The 20,229-nt window shown below is 38.8% G+C and overlaps 1 protein-coding gene across 2 annotated transcripts; it reads left to right on the top strand.

Moving 5' to 3' along the window:
• The first annotated feature begins 9,888 nt into the window (after positions 1-9,888).
• LOC104895037 (uncharacterized) lies at positions 9,889-20,229 on the top strand. 2 transcript variants are annotated; one of them, XM_057395554.1, is made up of 8 exons: positions 9,889-10,368; positions 10,469-10,564; positions 11,745-11,855; positions 12,079-12,388; positions 13,703-13,793; positions 16,488-16,830; positions 18,184-18,332; positions 19,483-20,229. In XM_057395554.1, exons 1-8 carry the CDS (start codon positions 10,162-10,164, stop codon positions 20,003-20,005), a joined length of 1,830 nt encoding a protein of 609 aa, XP_057251537.1. In that variant the 5' UTR covers positions 9,889-10,161; the 3' UTR covers positions 20,006-20,229. The 2 variants fall into 2 exon arrangements, with proteins under 2 accessions (XP_057251537.1, XP_010679738.1); XM_010681436.3 differs by having other exon boundaries at positions 9,890-10,364.

The following is a 20,229-nucleotide window of genomic DNA, read 5'->3' as shown; positions in this document are numbered from 1 at the left end:
TTCTTTTGAACATATATGTAGGATTAGGATTTTTGTTTTATTTTGATCGTTTTTGTTCATTTGTTATGTTAGGGATAATAAGGCTTGCATGCCGATTAGGGAGTAACATTATTTGATTTATATATATATATATATATAGTATTTCTTTACAAATATTACATTCCCATTTTTAATAATAGTGCATAGTATTATCTTCTATTGTTAATTATGGCATCTTATTTTGGATGATTGTAATGCAAGTCAGTACAGACTTAAAGGGTGTTCGCAATATATGTTATATGTTAAATGTGTATTCGTTGAATAAGTTAAAACAAAAAATTATGTGTAAGTCACTGAAATAGCTACTATGTTAATTTCAGCGCAGAATGGTTCGATCGGGAGGCGCCCCTGACACCTCTCTTAACATCGAGCAATCGATACGTGACCTAGTACAGATTACAGCCAACTTAGCCCAAGGTCACAGCCGGGATGGTGACCTATCTGAAAAAGTGGCCCGTAGGAACCCACCTATACTAAATGGAAAAGGGGGACCTGAAGAGTTGGAAAACTGGGTTGGGGAATTTGATAAGCTTTTCTTCACCCTAACCTGTCCTGACGAGAAAACAGTGCCCTTAGCTAGTTACTATCTCAGAGGGGATGCCCATTTCTGGTGGACCCAGGCTAAGGACAACCTTCTCAACCAACCGGGTTTCGGGTGGGAAACTTTTAAAAAGGCCCTAAGAGACAAGTACTACCCTCCGTATCTTAAGAAACAAAAAGCCCAAGAGTTCATGATGCTGGAACAAGGGACCATGTCGGTAGAGGAATATTACCGAAAATTTATTGAACTGATGAGGTTTGCCCCAGAGATTGCCCCTACTGAGGAGGCTAAAGCCTCACGTTTTGAATTGGGACTTACCCTTGACCTGCAGGTAGACTGGGGGGAGATACATTCACCTCTCTGGACCATGTGTTTGGCAAAGCTGCCCACCTTTATGCTATCAGGAAAAGGGAGGAAGGGGTAAGCTGGGCGAGAAACGTAAGGATAACCCAAACCCTGAGGGCCAAAGTTTGAGAAAAAGCACAACGGGAACCAGAATAATCAAAACCCTCAGAGAAATTTTGGTAAGGGACCCAACAATAACCCTAATCCCAACAACAACAACACAACCGCAACAATAACACCAATAACCGCAGACCTGAGCGTGTATATCGGTGTAGAAAGTGCCCGAACAACCACCTGGTAAGGATTGTGAGGGTAACAAGGTTGAATGCCGGGAATGTGGGAAGATGGGGCATAGAGCCTATGAATGCTATTCGAAAAACAAGCTAAACCCCAATGGCCAAAGGAAGGGAACTATGGGGACAAGCCCCGAAACGGAAATGGTAACGGGAATGGTAACGGGGGAGGTAATTACAATGGGAATTCTAACTATTCCAAGCCCGCTACCAATACCAGCAACCAAGTCTCTAATGCCAACAATGCAACTAGTTCCCAAGATAAGGGCAAAGGGAAGCTGTACATGATGACGGCTAGTGAAGAAGAGGCTCGTAGAGACGTTGTCACGGGTACATTTTCTATCAACTCCACTCCTGTTAAAGTTTTATTTGATTCTGGAGCATCCTTGTCATTTATTGCCCATGCAACTGTTAGAAATTTAACATTGGTCGAGTCTGAGTCGATTTCTATGCCTATAGTCATTCCATCTGGGGAGACTGTTAATTGTTCTAAAAGATTCCTAAAAGTGCCATTAAAGATAGGTGAGGGATACTTTCCCTCTGATCTGATAGAGTTTAACTTATCAAACCTAGATATCATTCTGGGGATGGATTGGCTTGGGAAGTACAGGGCTAAGATAGATTGCGATGCGCAAAAAGTGAACTAAAGGACCCTTTGGGGAAAAGAGTGTCATATAGGAGGATACCTCGAGAACCAGGAATTAAAGTTATCAATGCGTTACAACTTAAGAACTACGTAGACAAGGGTTGGCCCCTATTTATGTGTTCAGTAGAAGAGGGAGATGATCCGTTAAGGCCTGAAGATGTGCCCATAGTCCGTGAATTCCAGGATGTCTTTCCTGAGGAAATACCTGGTATGCCTCCAAGGAGAGATGTAGAGTTCACCGTTGACCTAGTACCTGGGACTGGACCCATTTCGAAAGCCCCGTATCGGATGGCTCCGGCAGAAATGAATGAGTTAAAGAACCAGTTAGAGGAACTTCTAGACAAAGGGTATATTAGACCTAGCATGTCGCCATGGGGAGCACCCGTCTTATTTGTGAAAAAGAAGGATGGTAGCTTGAGGTTATGTATAGACTACCGGGAGTTGAACAATGTCACTGTGAAAAACAAGTATCCATTACCTAGGATTGATGATTTGTTCGACCAACTTCAGGGTGCGGGAATGTTCTCCAAAATGACTTAAGGTCTGGTTACCATCAGTTGAGGATTGTTGATCATGATATACCTAAGACTGCCTTTCGAACCAGATATGGCCACTATGAGTTTACGGTTATGCCTTTTGGGTTAACAATGCACCTGCAGTTTTCATGGACCTTATGAATAGAATTTTCCGACCCTACCTAGAAAATTCGTCGTAGTGTTCATAGACGATATCCTGATCTATTCTAAGAACAAGGAGGAACATGAGGATCATTTGAGGTCATTTTGCAGACACTTAGGGACAACCAACTATATGCAAAGTTTTCGAAATGTGAATTTTGGTTGGAAAGAGTGTCATTTTTGGGTCATTTTATCTCTAAGGAGGGTGTATCAGTCGATCCTGCGAAAATCAAAGCCGTGAGTGAATGGCCTACTCCAAAGAATGTCACGGATATACGAAGTTTCTTGGGTTTAGCCGGTTACTATAGGAGATTTGTGAAAGACTTCTCCAAAATAGCAAAACCTATGACAAACCTGATGAAGAAGGATTGTAGGTTTACCTGGAATGAGGACAGTGAGAAGGCCTTCCAAACACTCAAAGAAGATTAACCTCAGCCCCTGTCCTAACCTTGCCTAATGGGAACGAAGGATATGATGTGTATAGTGATGCATCCAAAAATGGGTTGGGTTGTGTTCTGATGCAAAACGGGAAAGTTATAGCTTATGCGTCCCGACAGTTGAAGCCATATGAAGTCAATTACCCAACACATGACCTAGAATTGGCCGCCATAGTATTTGCACTCAAAATCTGGAGACACTACCTCTATGGGTAACCTGCCGTATCTTCACCGATCACAAAAGCCTTAAATATATCTTCACCCAGAAAGACCTCAACATGAGGCAGCGCAGATGGTTAGAGCTCATCAAGGACTATGACTTAGACATCCAATACCATGAGGGTAAAGCCAACGTTGTTGCTGATGCGTTAAGTCGCAAGTCTAGCCATAGCCTGAATACATTAGTCGTTGCCGACAAACTTTGTGAGGAATTCTCTAGACTTCAGATAGAAGTTGTTCATGAAGGGGAGGTAGAAAGATTGCTGAGTGCCCTAACCATCGAACCTAACTTCCTAGAAGAGTAAGGGCGAGTCAACCTGGGGATGTGAAACTTGAGCGAGTCAAGGCAAAGCTTAAGGAGGGCAAAGCAGAGGGGTTTGCGATCCATGAGGATGGAGCATACGATATAAGGGTAGGTGGTGCGTGCCACAAAAGTGTGAAGAGCTGAAACAAAAGATAATGAGCGAGGGTCATAACACGACGTATTCTGTCCACCCAGGGGGAGATAAGTTGTATAAGGACCTCAAGAAGATGTTTTGGTGGCCTGGTATGAAGAGAGCAGTAGCTGAGTTTGTTTCCAAATGCTTAACATGCCAGAAAGTCAAAAGTGAACACAAGAGACCTCAGGAAAGATTCAACCCTTAGACATTCCGACTGGAAATGGGACTCGATATCCATGGACTTCGTTGTCGCCTTACCTAGGAGTCGGGGAGGCAATAATACCATTTGGGTGATAGTGGATAGACTAACCAAGACAGCAAGGTTCATACCTATGAAAGATACGTGGAGTATGGAAGCCTTAGCCAAGGCTTATGTGAAAAATGTCATTCGATTGCATGGAGTACCCACAAGTATAGTATCAGATCGAGACTCTCGATTCCTGTCGAATTTCTGGAAAAAGGTCCAGGAAGCATTTGGTAGTGAGCTATTAATGAGTACAGCCTTTCACCCAGCTACCGATGGTCAAACGAGACGAACTATTCAGACCTTAGAGGACATGTTGCGAGCATGTGCTTTAGAATACCAAGGGTCATGGGAAGACCATTTGGACCTCATAGAATTCTCATACAACAACAGCTACCATGCTAGTATTAAGATGGCACCATTTGAAGCGTTGTACGGGAGAAAGTGTCGTAGCCCTTTGTGTTGGAACGACATCAGTGAGACTGTAGTGTTAGGACCTGATATGATTCAAGAGACGATGGATCAAGTGCGAGTCATTCAAGAAAAGATTAAGACTGCACAGGACAGGCAAAAATCCTATGCGGACCAGAAGCGAAGGGACGAAAATTTCGAAGTTGGGGAAAAAGTGTTGCTTAAGGTGTCCCCAATGAAAGGAGTGATGCGATTCGGGAAAAAGGGGAAGCTAAGCCCTAAGTTCATAGGACCCTATGAGATACTGGCGAGGGTAGGGAAAGTTGCTTATCGCCTGGATTTACCCAACGACCTAGAAAGGGTCCATAACGTGTTTCACGTATCCCAACTCCGGAGATACGTACCTGATGCGTCACATGTCCTTGAACCTGAAAACGTAGAGATAGACGAAACTTTGTCCTATGAGGAGAAACCTGTCCAGATCCTAGACCGCAAAGTGCGAAGTACGAGGAATAAGGACGTCAGAATTGTCAAGGTGTTGTGGAGAAATCAAACTACCGAGGAAGCCACATGGGAAGCCGAAGATGCAATGCGTATAACAGTATACAGCAAATTAAAATTAAGTCATTATATAACCATATGATAATATTGTTCAAAATCAACATAACTTTTGTTCAAAATCAACACAAATGTTCAAAATTAATATCATTATAACTTCGTAAGCAATTGGTCAACCTTAAGTGTAATGACTAAGTCATAATAAGCAAGAGCAGTAGAGGATTCCAAATTTTTTAGGATTTTTTTTTAGCTTTTTTTTTCATAAATGGGTTAGGTGGGTCAAAATCAGGTTGGAATTTTCAACCTGACCCAACCTATTTAATTAAACGGGTTGGGTCAAGTCGACCCATTTAATTAAACGGGTTCAAATTTTTGACCCAACCCAATATTAATGGGTCGGGTCGGGTCGGGTTGGCGGGTTGGGTAATATTTTGCCAGCTCTAAGTGGCAGCATATGTGTACAAGTGGCAGCGAATAATTAGATGCATGAAGAGAAAGCTGATAGCTAGCGTGGCCACACACTTTGAAGATCTCTATTTCGAGTTCACTCATGGTACACCCGGGTGTACCATGCTAGTATTTTTGTAATAAATTATAACTTCAAGTGCTCATTTGACACCAAATTTGTTCATATGAGAATTTTGCTCATTTACTCATTTGCTCATTTTGCTCATCCTTCTTCTTACTTAAAGGTTTCCCATGGAGAGTCAAAAAAATAAAAAATAAAAACAACCATAACTATCAATTGATTCCCGCACCCACCCATTAACAAATTTTACTCTATTGTGACTTTAGTTACCTCAAAAGAAAAAAACAATTTAAGAATGGTACGAAAGCAGAAACCGAGTTTGAGAGATTCAAAAGCCTACCCCGAATTCCAAGATTTCAGTGATTGTGTTTTAGATATTTGATTAATCAAAGTCGACCCTCATATCATAAGATTTTATGTAATACTCCGTATTTTTTATACTAATTTCGTACTAATTAAGAAAATATAAAAGAATTAATAAAAAGGTATTTTAATTTATTTACAAGTTAATAGGAATAAATTATTAGTAATATGAATTTGTTAGGAATTTTCGGAGTTTTAAAAGAATAACCAAATCGTCACTTGACCTAGGGTTACTACCTTTTGGAAAGGAGTATAAAAAGAAAAGGAGAGGGAATTTCAGAAAACCCTAAACCTTTCTCCTCCCTCTCCTCAGCCGTCAATTGCCCCTCTCTCTCTCTCAGAATTTTCTCTCTCTCTCTCTCGGATCTCTCTCTCTCTCCCTCTCAGATTTTCTCTTCTCTCTCTCGGGTTTCTCTCACTGCTTTTCTTCGTTGGCTTCGTGCGAAAAATTCCGACGAAGGCTGCGAGTGGTGTCGCGCGCAAGGGTTGGTGCTGCGAGTGGTGTCGCGCGCGAGGGTTGGTGCTGCGCGTGGTTTGGCTCGAGGTTTGTGCGATTTCAGGCGAGGTTTCGGTGCGGGCGTGTCGAAGGTTTGCGCGGGTGTGTCGAGGCTTTCGTCCGCGGGTTCGTGCGGCGTGTGTGTGTGGTTCGAGTGCTGCGACGGGGGGTCGCGGTGTTCGAGGGTTGTGCGCGAGGAACCGGGGTCGAGTGTGTGAGTTTGGGCGACAGAGACCGCACGGGTGTGTCGTGCGAAACAGTAGCGCGTGTGCGTGACAGCAGAGGCCACCGGAGTTCCGTCGCCGGAATCTTTGTGCCGGTGAAAGTCAGTGGTATAATTTTATACTTAACTTAGTATGTCAGTTTATTAATTATTCTTATATTCACTGTTTTCATAGTTAAGAAAGGTTTGTAATTATTAATTAATAATTAGAGTTGTGTAATAATTTATTAGATTGTTAACTAGTTAAGTTATTGTTCTGTTTTAAGTGAAAATTCTGGTTAGGTTTGTAATTGGAATAAGTTGAAAGTAGGAAAAGTGTGTCTTATTATTAGTTACAGTTATTATTGTTTCAAGAGTAACCTGTTTCATGAAATCTGACTTTGGGACGTATGACTCACCCTTTGGACATGGAATTTACCCTTTTGGACATGGAACTTACTTTTGGACATGGAACTACTTTTTGGACATATGACTTGACTTTTGGACATAAGACAGGCTGGACTTATGACATTTTGGATTGGTAAATTAGTGGACTAATGTTACTAAATAACTTAGTTACTCACTAATTCTGACTTCTAAAAGACGTTAAATTCACTAGATTAGAATTATAACGAAAGTTCTGGAATAAGGTTTTAACTATTGCGTAATTCGAATCGTTGGATCATTATGGTCTTAGTACGTAGTAGTTATTAGTGTTATCAAGGACGTAACACTAAAAGCTTTGTTTTAACGATTTAGGTCCCAATTTCATAAGCGGCTCGTTCTATTAAGTCAGCGAAAATTCTCCGTTACAAGGTACGTACGCGTACCAGTTTACTTTCAAAGCTTAGTATCATGTTTAGGTTGCAGTTCATGTTATTGGAACCTAGTCCATGATAGGGAACATTTGATTGTGATTGTTTGGTTAGACGTTTATAACGTGAAATCAATATGATGCATTGAAACATGTTGCATTGAAATGCGAAGTTCTATCGTAGTGTAACATCAGCATTATTAATCTGATCTATAGAGTAACAAGAGTGTTACTAGGGATAAGATTGAGTTTGGTAATTAAGAGAGTATGTAAATGACTCCTTAAAGTTATAAAAGAATGATTGGTAATAAAAGAAGATTATGGCGATACTTGTAGTTGGACTCCCTACAAGTATAGAACAATGGGGGGAGTGTAGGACTTGTCCTACACTCCTACGCAGGCCTACTGTGACGACAGTAGTGTCCTTATATTTTGATAACTCAAGTAGGCGGAAGGTTCCGTTCGATCTTGGGGGTATGCATACTAAGGTGATGGGTGTGAGACGGAACAAAACCGTATTTGCATTTCATCTAATAGACCAAGTTGTCTATTAAGGATTCAGTAGCCCGTATGATTCTAGTAAGATGACGGTGCCCGTTCGATGCCAAATAATGAAAGATTAAAGGATGTGAGATAACGTAGGTTCATGTGACAGTTGTAATGTATGCATCATTTATGTTCATATAGTTTCAATGGTTCATTACGTACTCAGCATAGCTGACCCTGTGTGTTATTATGTGTTTGTTGTCCTGTGATGAACTATTGATACTTCAATGGGGAGCAGACTAGGTGAGCTGGTGCTGCTGCATGACATCAAGCATATGGGGGCTAGACTGTATTTGAAGTTAATTTTTGGTTTGATCATTAATGAATTTTATAGAACATTATTACATGGTTTGAGTTTGAATAAAGAGGGGTCATCTATGATTCCCGAGTTGTAATTACATTTTCTATTCCGCTGCAATTTGGTTTTGAGACAATGAATTTGAGTTACCGTATTTCTAATTATGCCTTGCGTTCCATCGCGGCGGTAACACTCCCAAAGTCGATGCGACGTAGCATTAGACGTGTATGGATTTTGGGGGTGTTACATTTTAAGTCTTATTTCTTATAATGATATAGAAGTTAAATAAAAGTTGTTTATTATACCTTGAGTACATTCAACGTTTTGTTAACTAATACAACATTTTGACTTACATGCTTGCCAAATTCGTAACTTTGACCATCAATATCTTTAATATTATCTATAAATTTTAATTATAGAAAGTTAATATTTTGTAAATATATACTAAGACAAATCCAACAACATCTTACCTACTTAGGGTTTGTTCACCTCATTTTGTTTTCTTTTTTTTAACTTTTTTTTCTAACTTTATTTAACTTTTTTCTTTGTTTTTTAAAAAATAAGCAAAATCAAGGCGAAGACACACAAACCCTTAATCTTGTTGTATATATTAGTCAAAAGTTCTCACATGTTTTTAGAGAAACTAATGCAGTGGCTCATGTAATGGCACATCTTACCCCACTTGAGTTTACAACTAGAGTGTGGTAGAAGGATGTCCTAGTAGGTCGGATCATGTAATTGATTCGGATTTTTGCTAGCTCAACAATAATTGCTAACATCCTTTTTTTTTCCTTAAATAAAAAATCAAAAAGTTACAACATTTAGAAAAGAGACGAGGTATATATCTATTTAACAAAAAGTCTTCGTTAAACCGTATTTTGAGGGTCGTAGTGGAATATAATTCAAAGTTACGAGTTCAAGGTTGATTTTTTTGAAGGTTTTTGAATCCAAGCGGTGTAGAGAAAAAATAACTACTTAGCCAATATCCATTATTTACAACTCTATTATTCTCTTGAAAAAAGCCATATTTCTCTATAAACCCTAAATTTTTTTTTGTTCTAGAGGCCACCACCCTTTTAGGCAGTGGTAACCCCCATTTATACTTTTATTGTTTCCCTCTACATCATTTGTTTAAGTAAAACTCATGTATATATCAAAGTTCGTTTTCTTTTGCATCTTGATTTGTTGATGATAATTTGTGCGGATTCACGACAAATGTCAATTCTCCGGCTACAATCATTGTGTCAGTTTCAAATTTTATGCCAAAATTACAACAAATTAATAGACTCCATCACAATAGGCTCCAATCAAATAACGATGTAAAAGAAGATTTTGCATAATGGTTAGATATTACCAACAATGGTGATTTTGTGTAATATAATTAATAATTTATCAGTCGCCTTTGATTTATTTTGCAGATAACATATACCATTACATTTATAAATTATATTATTATTTTAAAAACTACTATCTCCGTCCCAAAATATAGTTCTTGTTTCTTTTTGCACAGTGTTCAAGACATACCTTTGACCTGCGATATTTTATATTTCGTATTAGTAAAAAATCGAAATAGTTTATATTATGAGTGTATACACTGTGTTGAATGATTGAATTTAGCAAGACCTACAAGAGTATTTTTTTTATACTAATATACATTAGTGAGAGTATTTGGTCAAAAAATTTAAATTTTGACCATTAAAATAAAAACAGAAAATATATTTTGCAACGGAGGGAGTAACTAAGTTCTAAGGCGCCCAATCTCCATTCACCACCACAGTGCGGGCCCCCTGGAGTTTCTTTTCCTCCAAGACCCACGTCATCGTCTTTCAGCACCATCTCCTCCCTTGCTTAAACCCTAAACCCTCAACAGACCTACACTCTTCCATCAATGGCATCATCTTCTTCTCTTCCTTAACCTCTTTCAAAATTAAAAAACACTACCAAATTTTCTCTCTACCTTTCCACATAAACAATGACTGCACTAAAGCTCTCTTCCTGCGCAACAATGGCGGCGACGGCGGCGGCGACAGTTTTTTCAACATCTTCTAATCAATCTTTCGCCGATGGTTCTTGGTACAATCCTTTCTCTTACTCTCGCTCTCCGTCGGAAAATGACTCAAAATCCGATGATAAATCTTCTCCGACGCCGGCGAATACGTCCTCCGACGAAGAATCGAGTGGTCGTTCTTCAGGATTCGATCCCGAAGCGTTGGAGCGAGCTGCCAAAGCTCTTCGTGAAATTAACAATTCACCGTTATCTAAAGATGTTGGTATTTCGCTTACTGAGATTAATTTGGGGATTTTTCGAGATTTTTTTTTTTTGTTGAATATTTTGTCTGATTAATTTTGGTTTTATGACGTTTGAATTAGGTATATCGTGTAATGAGAGAGCAAGAGAAAACGAGACAATCTGAATTGGAGGCTGAGAAGGCGAGAAATGATGTGGTTCAAATCAACCTTGACTTGGTGAGCTTTAAACACAAATCTTTTGCTTTTTTAGTTATATTATATTTCTATTGGATATCTTTGCTCAAACAGCTAATTTTTGGAGATTCTTATAATAATCTGAGCATTTGAGATTGGGGATTTGCAGAGATGTTAGTATGATAGAAGTATACAATTTGTTCTCGTACTTTTTGGTGTGGAGTAATTGTAGGAATTCATAAGCTAGTATGGTCCTTTTCGATTGGAGATACATATCCATTTACCATTCTCACTGTCAACCCTGAAAAAATCGGGGATGGGTTGTGGGCTTGTTTGATCACTTGATTTTGATTCTTCACCGTAAAATGGATTTTCGGCGGAATGACAAAGACGAAGTTGTGCTTACATTTTTTGATTTTGTCCTCGGGAGCTGGAATTTTCCAACTAAAATGAAGCGAAGGTGCAATGGGACTCAACCATATGCAATTTTAAAAACTTATTTTTAATGTCAATATTTTCGAAAGGGTCTTTGAATTTCCCCATATAGTCTTGCAGAAGTGAGAAACATAAGGATGTCTGAAGGGTTAATAAATTTCCTTGCCTAGGCACAAGCAAGAAACATATAAAGAAGTCGAAATAGGACTCGTTTCTAGGGGTATAAATTGAATGGAGTAGATTGGATGTTGCCAAGTCCAAGTTCAATTCAAATATTCTGGACTTAAAATTTTGAGTCTAAATCTAGTCCAAAATTTTCACAATTCAAGTCTAGTCTATTAAAAATAAATCTTTGTGAGTCCAAATCCAATATTGGTAGGATTTTTCTAGGAGGATACAAGAGGTGGTGCAGCTGCTTTTAAGAATAACTTAGTTGCCTCATATTTTGCTGCACGTATTCATTCGTTTGTTTGAGTTTCTTAATTTGTTTCTGCTGCTGTCTGTTCATGTTTATTATTGGTTGAATAGCTTTGTCCCATTTGCAATGCTCTAATAGGGAATAAGGATTACCAACTCTGAACTTTCTATGAGAGGATAATGTTATGGCTTCATGACTGTTCCTCCTAACTGTGTAAATACTGTAGCTAGTTACCAATACTGCCATTTTGGAGCTGCATTTAACTATTTGCAAGGAAGAGGTAGAAGTATAATATTATGCTACAAGCCTACAACAGTGATGTATTCTTCTTTTTAAGTTGCTCAACTAAAACAACCTATTGTTTGCCAGGAGAGGCAACGAAGTATGGCTGAAGAACAGAGACAATTGTATCAACAACAATCCCAGGTGAAAGCCCAAATAATGCGACAAGAAGATGAAATGGCCAGACATAGAATGCAGGTAGTTTCAAACAATTTTATAATTCAAAATCTTTAGCTACTTCTTTTTCTACATGAGTTTTTTTGTCTTGCTGAACTTTTTTCTGGATGGAAATTCTGATGCCTTTACTCGGGTTGTATCATGATGGCTGTTACAGAAATGTTTAGCTTTCACATTATGTGTGTGACAAAAATATTTTCTTAATATAGAGAGCCTAGTCTAATAGATAGTGTAACACTTGCAGCAAGACCATGAAACTCAGAGGCGAAATCTTGCTGAACTGGTAAATATGCAAGAGATGTCTTCCTTGCGTCAAGAACAAGCAAGGCAGGCTACTGAGGAGCAGATTCAGGCTCAACAGCGCCAAACTGAGAAAGAGAGGGCTGCGATTGAACAAGAGACTATACGGGTCAAGGCCATGGCAGAAGCTGAAGCCCGAGCTCATGAAGCAAAACTGACTGAGGATCAGAATAGGAGAATGCTTGTAGATAGGGTGAATGGTGAAACAGAAAAGTGGCTTGCAGCAATTAATACAACTTTTAGTCATATTGAAGGTAATTGTCACGACTTACGATTGGTAGAAAGCTTTTATGACTTCCTCTAAAAATGATAGTGTCCTGTTGGCTATGTTGGGTATAGATAATAGTTGTATTATGGAGCTAAAAGAAAGTCATGATAATAGAATTGATATATATACTTCCACAGTGTCCAAACATTCTAACAATATGACTTGTATGCTTGCCAACACACAACTTTGATCATTAATATCTTAAATTTTTAAATAGTAAAAAGTATTAAAAGTTAATATTTATGAAACATACATGGGGGAAAATGCAATAACATTTAGAATAATAACGTTTTTTTAGACACTAGTTAATTGGAGGAATCCACTTCCAATGGGTTTGGGTGACAATATAATAGTTTATGGTCCTTTTTCTTTGTAGGAAGGGGCAGAGATTGGGGGATGGTCTACTTAACTTGATGGAATCTTTATTCCTTGTGAAGTTTCTAAAGAAGTCTAGTTTCTTTGGCAGCTTTCGTTGTTCTGAGATCAATTGAGTTATGTGGCATCCTTGTATTTTCATGTTGGACTGTAATCCTGATCAAGTTTAATGGGTGCCTTAATGGTGTGTCTTTCTTTAGGAAATAATAGAACATGGAAGAACAAATGAAGCTTAATCCTTATTTTTTGGAGGTAATTTTTTAAAAGTTTGTTATAGCCATCATAGGCGTAATATCTGCCACGACTGGCTTTATTACGGGACAATTTATACTTGTTTACTCAATTGGGCTACTAAATTGCTGTTGTTAACGCAACTCTTTGAGGCCCTATTTCATTTTGGGGAAGTCTAGATTTTAACATTGGTTTGTGAGTAAAATAGATTGCACATAACTTTAACCTTCCTCGGGTCATTTTGCATTATGGCTTTGGTGGAGGGGACCCTTCCTGTACCTGAAAAAAAATAATTCTGAACGGTAATTAAATCTTATTAAAGAGGCATTTTTGTCTTTGTTATTGATAGATTAATGTTTGATTTTTGATGAAGATTTGGCGGATGTTAGATTTTTGATAATACAGGATCGATAATTTAGGCTCTGTGTTATAAGTAGATTAAGAAAGGGGGAAGAAACAAACGCACTTGTAAATTCAAAACCCTAGGGGGTTCCTTTTTCTGCTGCATGTTTGTTCTTGTAGTTTCTGCTGTTACCTTGTCTTTTCTTGTTAGTATGATGTTTCCATATCCCCTCCCTGTCCCCTGGAATTATGCACCCGTTTGTATTTTGTTGCTATAATAGGTTATATCTTTTTTCTTAATCAGATTATTCATACGTTTATTGGGGTATTTATAATTTGACTGGTTCTGCAGGGGGTCTTAGGGTCTTATTGAATGACAGGAATAAGTTATTTATGACAGTTGGTGGTGTCACAGCTCTTGCTGCAGGAGTGTATACAACTAGGTATCTCCCTCTACTCTTTCCAAGAACATATGTTTTGTGTTTGGACAATTAGTTATTTTTGTTTTCTGCAATCCCCTTTCATGCTCAAGAGCTCTTCAAAAACATCTTTGGTTCAATTAGCTATTTATGAAGGAGTTGCAGGTACCTACACACTAAAATGTTTGGTGTAACCTTGGAAAGATGACAGTAGCCAGCAGGCTTGTCTTTTTTCGCACTCTGTATATGGCTTGTTACGATGTTAGTTTCAGCCATGGTATTCCAACCTAGACAACCTTACCTGGAAGTGTATACTGACCATGTCCACGCATAACAAGTACACAGCTTCTGAAGGGCTGAAGACTGTTGGCAGCATACCAAATAAACGGTGCTTTATTTTTCTATGAATGCTATAGTATGGTAGATGAGGGAATGCCTTTTGATGCTTCCGCTTGTGGATATACTTCATTAATTATTCATAGTGGCTAACATATGTCGCAATTAAGATGTACTACAGTCTGTGTACCCTCTATCAAACAGCACACATTAATATACAAAATGCAAGTTAGGTTTTTGATTTTAAGAAAATAAGTCACTAGAACATCATCAACAAGATCCCATAACTTCTTCAAACACCAAAGATGAAAAAGAAAGAAAGAATGAAGACTCCCTAAACTCATGCAAGTTAGTATACTGGAATGATAGTTAGCTAAGTAGTTTTTTAGAGATTCCATTTTAAAAGGATTTTTTTCCTATCCCTATGTGAATTTTTAGAAAGAGATTTTGCCAACGACCCCTGGGGAAGCATATCTGGGGTTATCTTTCATGTTTTTGAGTAGATGAAAAAACTATAGGGTCGTAACTCGTAACAACTTGAAGTCTAGCTATGCTTGAACGAATTTGCACTTAAAACTTGAGACTTCAGAAGTTGCTGCCACTCACCTCATAGCCTCCACTTATAAAGCCAGCCCCTTCAATGTCTACTGTGAGGAACACCATTTCCAGTGAACCAGCCACCTTCATTGTATCACTGCTGTGGCCTCTTCTAAGCTCCAGTTCACCCTCTCATTAACATTTGCATCCCTTGCTCTCGATGTCCTGCGATGAATTCTATTCCCAAGCCAGGGGATGACATATGCTCACAGGAAAAAGAGGGGCAAATCTGTACAAGAGGACTAATTGAGTGACCACCAAGGAATATTCAGTAGTAGTCTGCAGGTGTAAGCACAAATAGAGGAAATGTCAGTGCCAGCTAAGAAGAATGAATGTTAGCCGTTAACGGGAGCGTAAGATTAGCAAGCTTTAAGGAGGGTTAAGGGAATAAGCGAGTGTAATTTGTAGTCACTGGGAGAGTCCGAGCCTCTGTTTGTTTTATTACCATTTATCAGAGCTATCAACTTTCTTCTTTTATCCCTTTTTTTCCTATTTCTTGCTGTCAGGTAACTTGTGAGTGAGTGAAATCATCACATGTTCTTACTTCGAGCTGTCACACGTTTTCTATTTCATTCATCACTCATTAGTGACCAGTGACCACCATTGAATTTTGAGCCTGTGGTCCATAATGGGAAGGATCATAATCTGTTTGGCACTTGTTTTCATTTCTTTTAAAGAATTGTTTTCTTTAATTGAGAACACCATGACAGGAATGGGCTGCTTCCATGTGCCGAGTTTGACAGATGTACTGGCATCTAATGAGTATTAGTCTTGTAGCCAGACAGAAGCAGAGAGAGGTTGATGAATCAAGATATCATAGTATCATGGCTGGTGGTGAAAGAACGAGTTTGTAAATGCGATGACTCATGGACTCATAGTAGTGGAAATGGGGATAGGTAGGGGGTAGGTACGCAGCTTTACACGTGATTACAGAGTCATTAGCTACATCTAGCTAATGGGTAAATTACCAACTTCTAATCTACAACTGAAAACAAATGTTAATGCTGAGTTGGTGTCCACTATCTTTGAAATTCTGTTAGTAGGATTTACTACCTAGTGGGTATACCAAGTTTTATCCTGATTACAGAGACACTGTGTCTATTTGGCCCTGGTATTTGTGTACAACATTAATACATTAATACAAGCAATAAGAAGCACAAACCTCTATAATTTATTCCATTGTTATATGAAAGCAAAGGTAGTGGATGTCTGGATTTGTTACCACCGAAGTTGGGTACAGAACTACAAATAGTAGTATTCTGCACTTAAAAGGAAGTCATGGTGATAGAATATACTTCCTCGATTTATTACTTGCATGTTTGCCGGCACACAACTTTGATCATTAATATATGAAACTATTTATTAGTAAAAAATATTAAAAGTAAATATTTTGAAAATATAGATGGATGCAAATCCAATAACATCTATCATAATTACATTTCTTTTAGAAACTAGAGAGTTAATGGAGGAATCCACGTTCAATGGGTTGGGTGAAATTTCACGTTTAGAAAATAGAAATTATTTGTGGAGAACCCATGAAGAAATTATCAATAACCGATGATTATTATTTGGTAGGACTATTTAAAGATCGATAGAAAAAAGAACCCTCTACTGATGAGAGTGTAGTAAGAATAAAAACAAGCACCAAAGGCTGAGGTGAGCAGACTCTCAATTTTCATGTTTAGGGGTAAAGGAAATCTGCAACTTTAATGTTTAGTAAATGAAGCTGCCTTAATTGGTTTGTTTGTGGCCGTTGGCTTCCATCTCACTCTATTGATATTGCAGAGAAGGTGCTAGAGTTACTTGGGGTTACGTCAATCGCATGCTAGGGCAACCGTCTTTAATTCGAGAGTCATCAATGTCCAAGTTCCCTTGGTCTGGACTTGCTTCACGAGGAAAGCGAAATTTGTTCACTTATGCTACTCCCGCTGAGGCTGCCAAAGGGTCAACAGTTAGATCTGGATTTGAAAATGTTGTTCTTCATCCATCATTACAGCGGAGAATTGAACAACTTGCACGAGCTACCACCAACACCAAAGCCCACCAGGCACCCTTCCGCAACATGCTTTTCTATGGGCCTCCAGGCACGGGTAAAACTCTGGTTGCTAGAGAAATAGCCAGAAAGTCGGTAAGTTTTGTCTCGTACATGCAAACTTCTCTGTGCTAATTGGTATATCTTGTATCAACGTGCCTGGACCTTTGGGTTTTCTAGTTTGCGTACATGAATTAAAGTGACTTGTTCCCACGTGTAGTAGAACTGATCTATGTATATAGCTTCTTTTGGTAGGGATTGTTCTCCCATAAGGGATATGTTTCAGACGTATGAGTCAGCTATGGCCTATGTCACAATCACTCAAGCAAACTAAGACCCTTGGCCTAACTTATGAATTTTCTCACTCCCCATAATGATCCCCTTTGTGCGAGTATGTTTTAGCTGTTGCGTGCATGCACACTTGTGTGTTGGTTTAGTGTGTGTGTGCACGATGTTGGCGTCTCTATAGTTTTTCATATATTTATTCTATTGCTGCCACTGTGGTCATATGAGATCATATGCTGAAGAACATGCATAGTGCGATTACGTGTGGATGGACACTAGGATGATCATTAAGTGCGTAGGTTGTTAACTGTTGTTTTTGAATATTGAAGCCCACATGAGATGACAGGACTAGGGGTGCTTATCGCACGAGCCAAGCCCGAATTATATTGGGCTCGGCTCGTTTATATTTTAACTCTCGGCTCGTGAACTCGACAAGCTCGATAAGTGAAGCTCAGCTCAAGTTCGATTTGAGACAAATCAAGAATAAACCGACGCAACATTGAACCAAACAGAAAATTAATATTCGACATATAAAAAAATTGTTGACAAATCTTGTAGAATTATAGACTAAATTAAAAAAAACCACGAAAAAACATATTTTATTTCAATTTTACATGCTAACGAAAATATACATAAGAAATCGACAAACTAATTCTAGAAGGATACAAAAAGAAACAACATGAATTGTTCAACGTAAAAATTGTATAAAAGGATACGTATAATAACTTTTTAAAGTGCTTTAGCATATAATAACTTTTTAAAGGTTTTAAGTTATATTACTTTTTTTATATGAAATAATAATCGAGCCTATTCACGAGATTTTTGAGCGGAGCTTGGCCTATTTCGGCTTGGCTTGTTCATGCCTCGAGCCGATCACGAACCCGAGCCGAGCTACCACAAGTCGAGTCTTGACCGAATCAAGCCTGAAATGTTTGCAAACAAGCTGAGCTTGTTACCCCCCCTAGACAGGTTCATAATTTTGATTGTGGTTTATTGATATTACGTTGTTGAGGGATGAGGGAAGTTAAAGCTAAGTGGTCATGCATGATTTTGATGTGCGCAAGAGGTTTTTAGTACCAGTGCTGCCTTGTACATCATGATGCGTGCTTTTCTAATATTTTTTTTGTCATTTTTCCAGTATTTTAACTTTGAAATGTTGGGCAGGGGTTAGATTATGCAATGATGACCGGAGGAGATGTTGCACCCTTAGGCCCGCAAGCTGTTACGAAGATCCATGAAATTTTTGACTGGGCTAAAAATTCTAAGAAAGGCCTGCTGCTTTTCATTGATGAGGCTGATGCGTTCCTTTGTGAGTAAGTGAATCCTTGACTCTGTTCAATCTGTTGCATAGTGAAGATGAATCTCTTCTGTTACTTCATTTCCAAGAAAATTATATATATTTTTTCATTTACAAGAACGGGCAAAGTGAGAAGCACATGGAAAATATGTATGGAGATATCCCCATGATTATCTCTGCTGCAGAACAAACCCCTTGAACCCACAATGAGAGCACATCCCTTGACCTTCTAGGGGAGGGAAATTTTGATGATAGAAACTGATTAAATGACTTTTGAAATTGTTGGTGCCCATGAAACCAAAATTAAAAGAGGACTAGAGGATATCAGGGGGATAGCCATTTCAATATTTCATGACTAACTTGAGTGAAGCTTTCACAAATGTATGCACAACTTTACTCAGACAGATTTACCTGGAAGACTTCTTCATATTGTTGAGTGCTGTACTGATTTTTGTGTGCTTTGTTACTGCTCTGTTATGATTACTCCTGGAATCCTGGTTGTTGTACGGGTCAGTAGTGGGTACAGACCAAACTGGGCTGACCCATGTGTTGTGGGTCAATAGTGAATGATAAGGATGGGTCAATTAAGGAGAAAGTAGAGAGAGAAATGAGTTCATGTATAAGCTTAACCATAGGTAAAATTTTTAAGTACATATATTGTTCTCTTTTACGTAATTGTGGCCCTTCCATTTTGGCCATATGTCGACCATGTCCGTTAAAGCCCTCTCCTGCAAGAAAACTTTCTAAGTTAACCTTACCTTTATGTTCATTGGACTCTCCTGCCCACTAACTTGGGCTAATTGTAAAAATACTCTTTGAGCATTATCAAGGGGTATTGCTTTCCTAAGGAATGAATGGAAACTTCTTGAACAATGGCCTAAAGATATCGTGGCCTAGTCGAATGGCATTTGGCTTTGTGGGGAGGACAATGCCTATTGTGCAACAAGTTTTAGCTTTACCTCTTAATTTGCGCAAACTGTGAGACTTTTTTTTTTAAAAGTGCATGGCTGAAGTGGCTGCCTTCTAAAGGGTGTCCCATTTACGACTTCTCTTGTCATTGCATCTCCTCTCTCATGACCCAATATAATTTGGTACATGGGGAAAAAAATAACTCTTTGATCGTTTTACATATCTGATGCTAATAACTCCTTCCTGCTCTAATGTAGGCGGAACAGCACATACATGAGCGAAGCTCAGCGAAGTGCTCTCAATGCGTTGCTTTTTCGAACAGGAGACCAGTCAAGAGACATAGTTCTTGTGCTCGCCACCAACAGGCCAGGCGATCTTGATAGCGCTGTCACTGATCGAATTGATGATGTGATTGAATTTCCACTTCCTGGGGAAGAGGAGCGTTACAAGCTACTGAAGCTCTATTTGAACAAATACCTTTCTGATGAGGGCCGAGGCGAAACCAAGTCTAAGTGGGGCCTGGTTACCAAAATCAAAATGAAGCCTCAAATTATTACCATCAAAGATCTCTCAGATGATGTGATTCATGAGGCGGCTAAGAAGACAGAAGGGTTTTCAGGCCGTGAGATAGCAAAGCTCATGGCTAGTGTTCAAGCCGCTGTTTATGGGCGGCCAGACTGTTCTTTGGACTCACAACTATTCAAGGAAATTGTTGATTACAAGGTTTCTGAGCATTACCAGCGAATAAAGCTGGCCACTGAAGCTGGGCAGCCTGCTTAAGTACTTGTCTTACTGTTGGCTATCCTTGGGCTTTTCTTAGGTCGAAATATTTTTGAATAAACTGATGAATGTATGCATATCGCTGTAAATTGATCGATTCATTGAAGAGCAGATCTTTTGATATCTTACTAGAGTAGACAGTGTAGAATCCAGTATTCTCTTGTTTCTATTGGCAAGAAATTGAGGCATACAATCGTGGCGTTTATACTAATGTTTTTCATCTA

Source organism: Beta vulgaris, chromosome 6, assembly GCF_026745355.1.
Source record: "Beta vulgaris subsp. vulgaris cultivar EL10 chromosome 6, EL10.2, whole genome shotgun sequence".
NCBI lineage: Eukaryota > Viridiplantae > Streptophyta > Magnoliopsida > Caryophyllales > Amaranthaceae > Beta > Beta vulgaris.
Note: the sequence above shows the minus strand (reverse complement) of the source record. Positions and strands in the feature narration are given on the sequence as shown.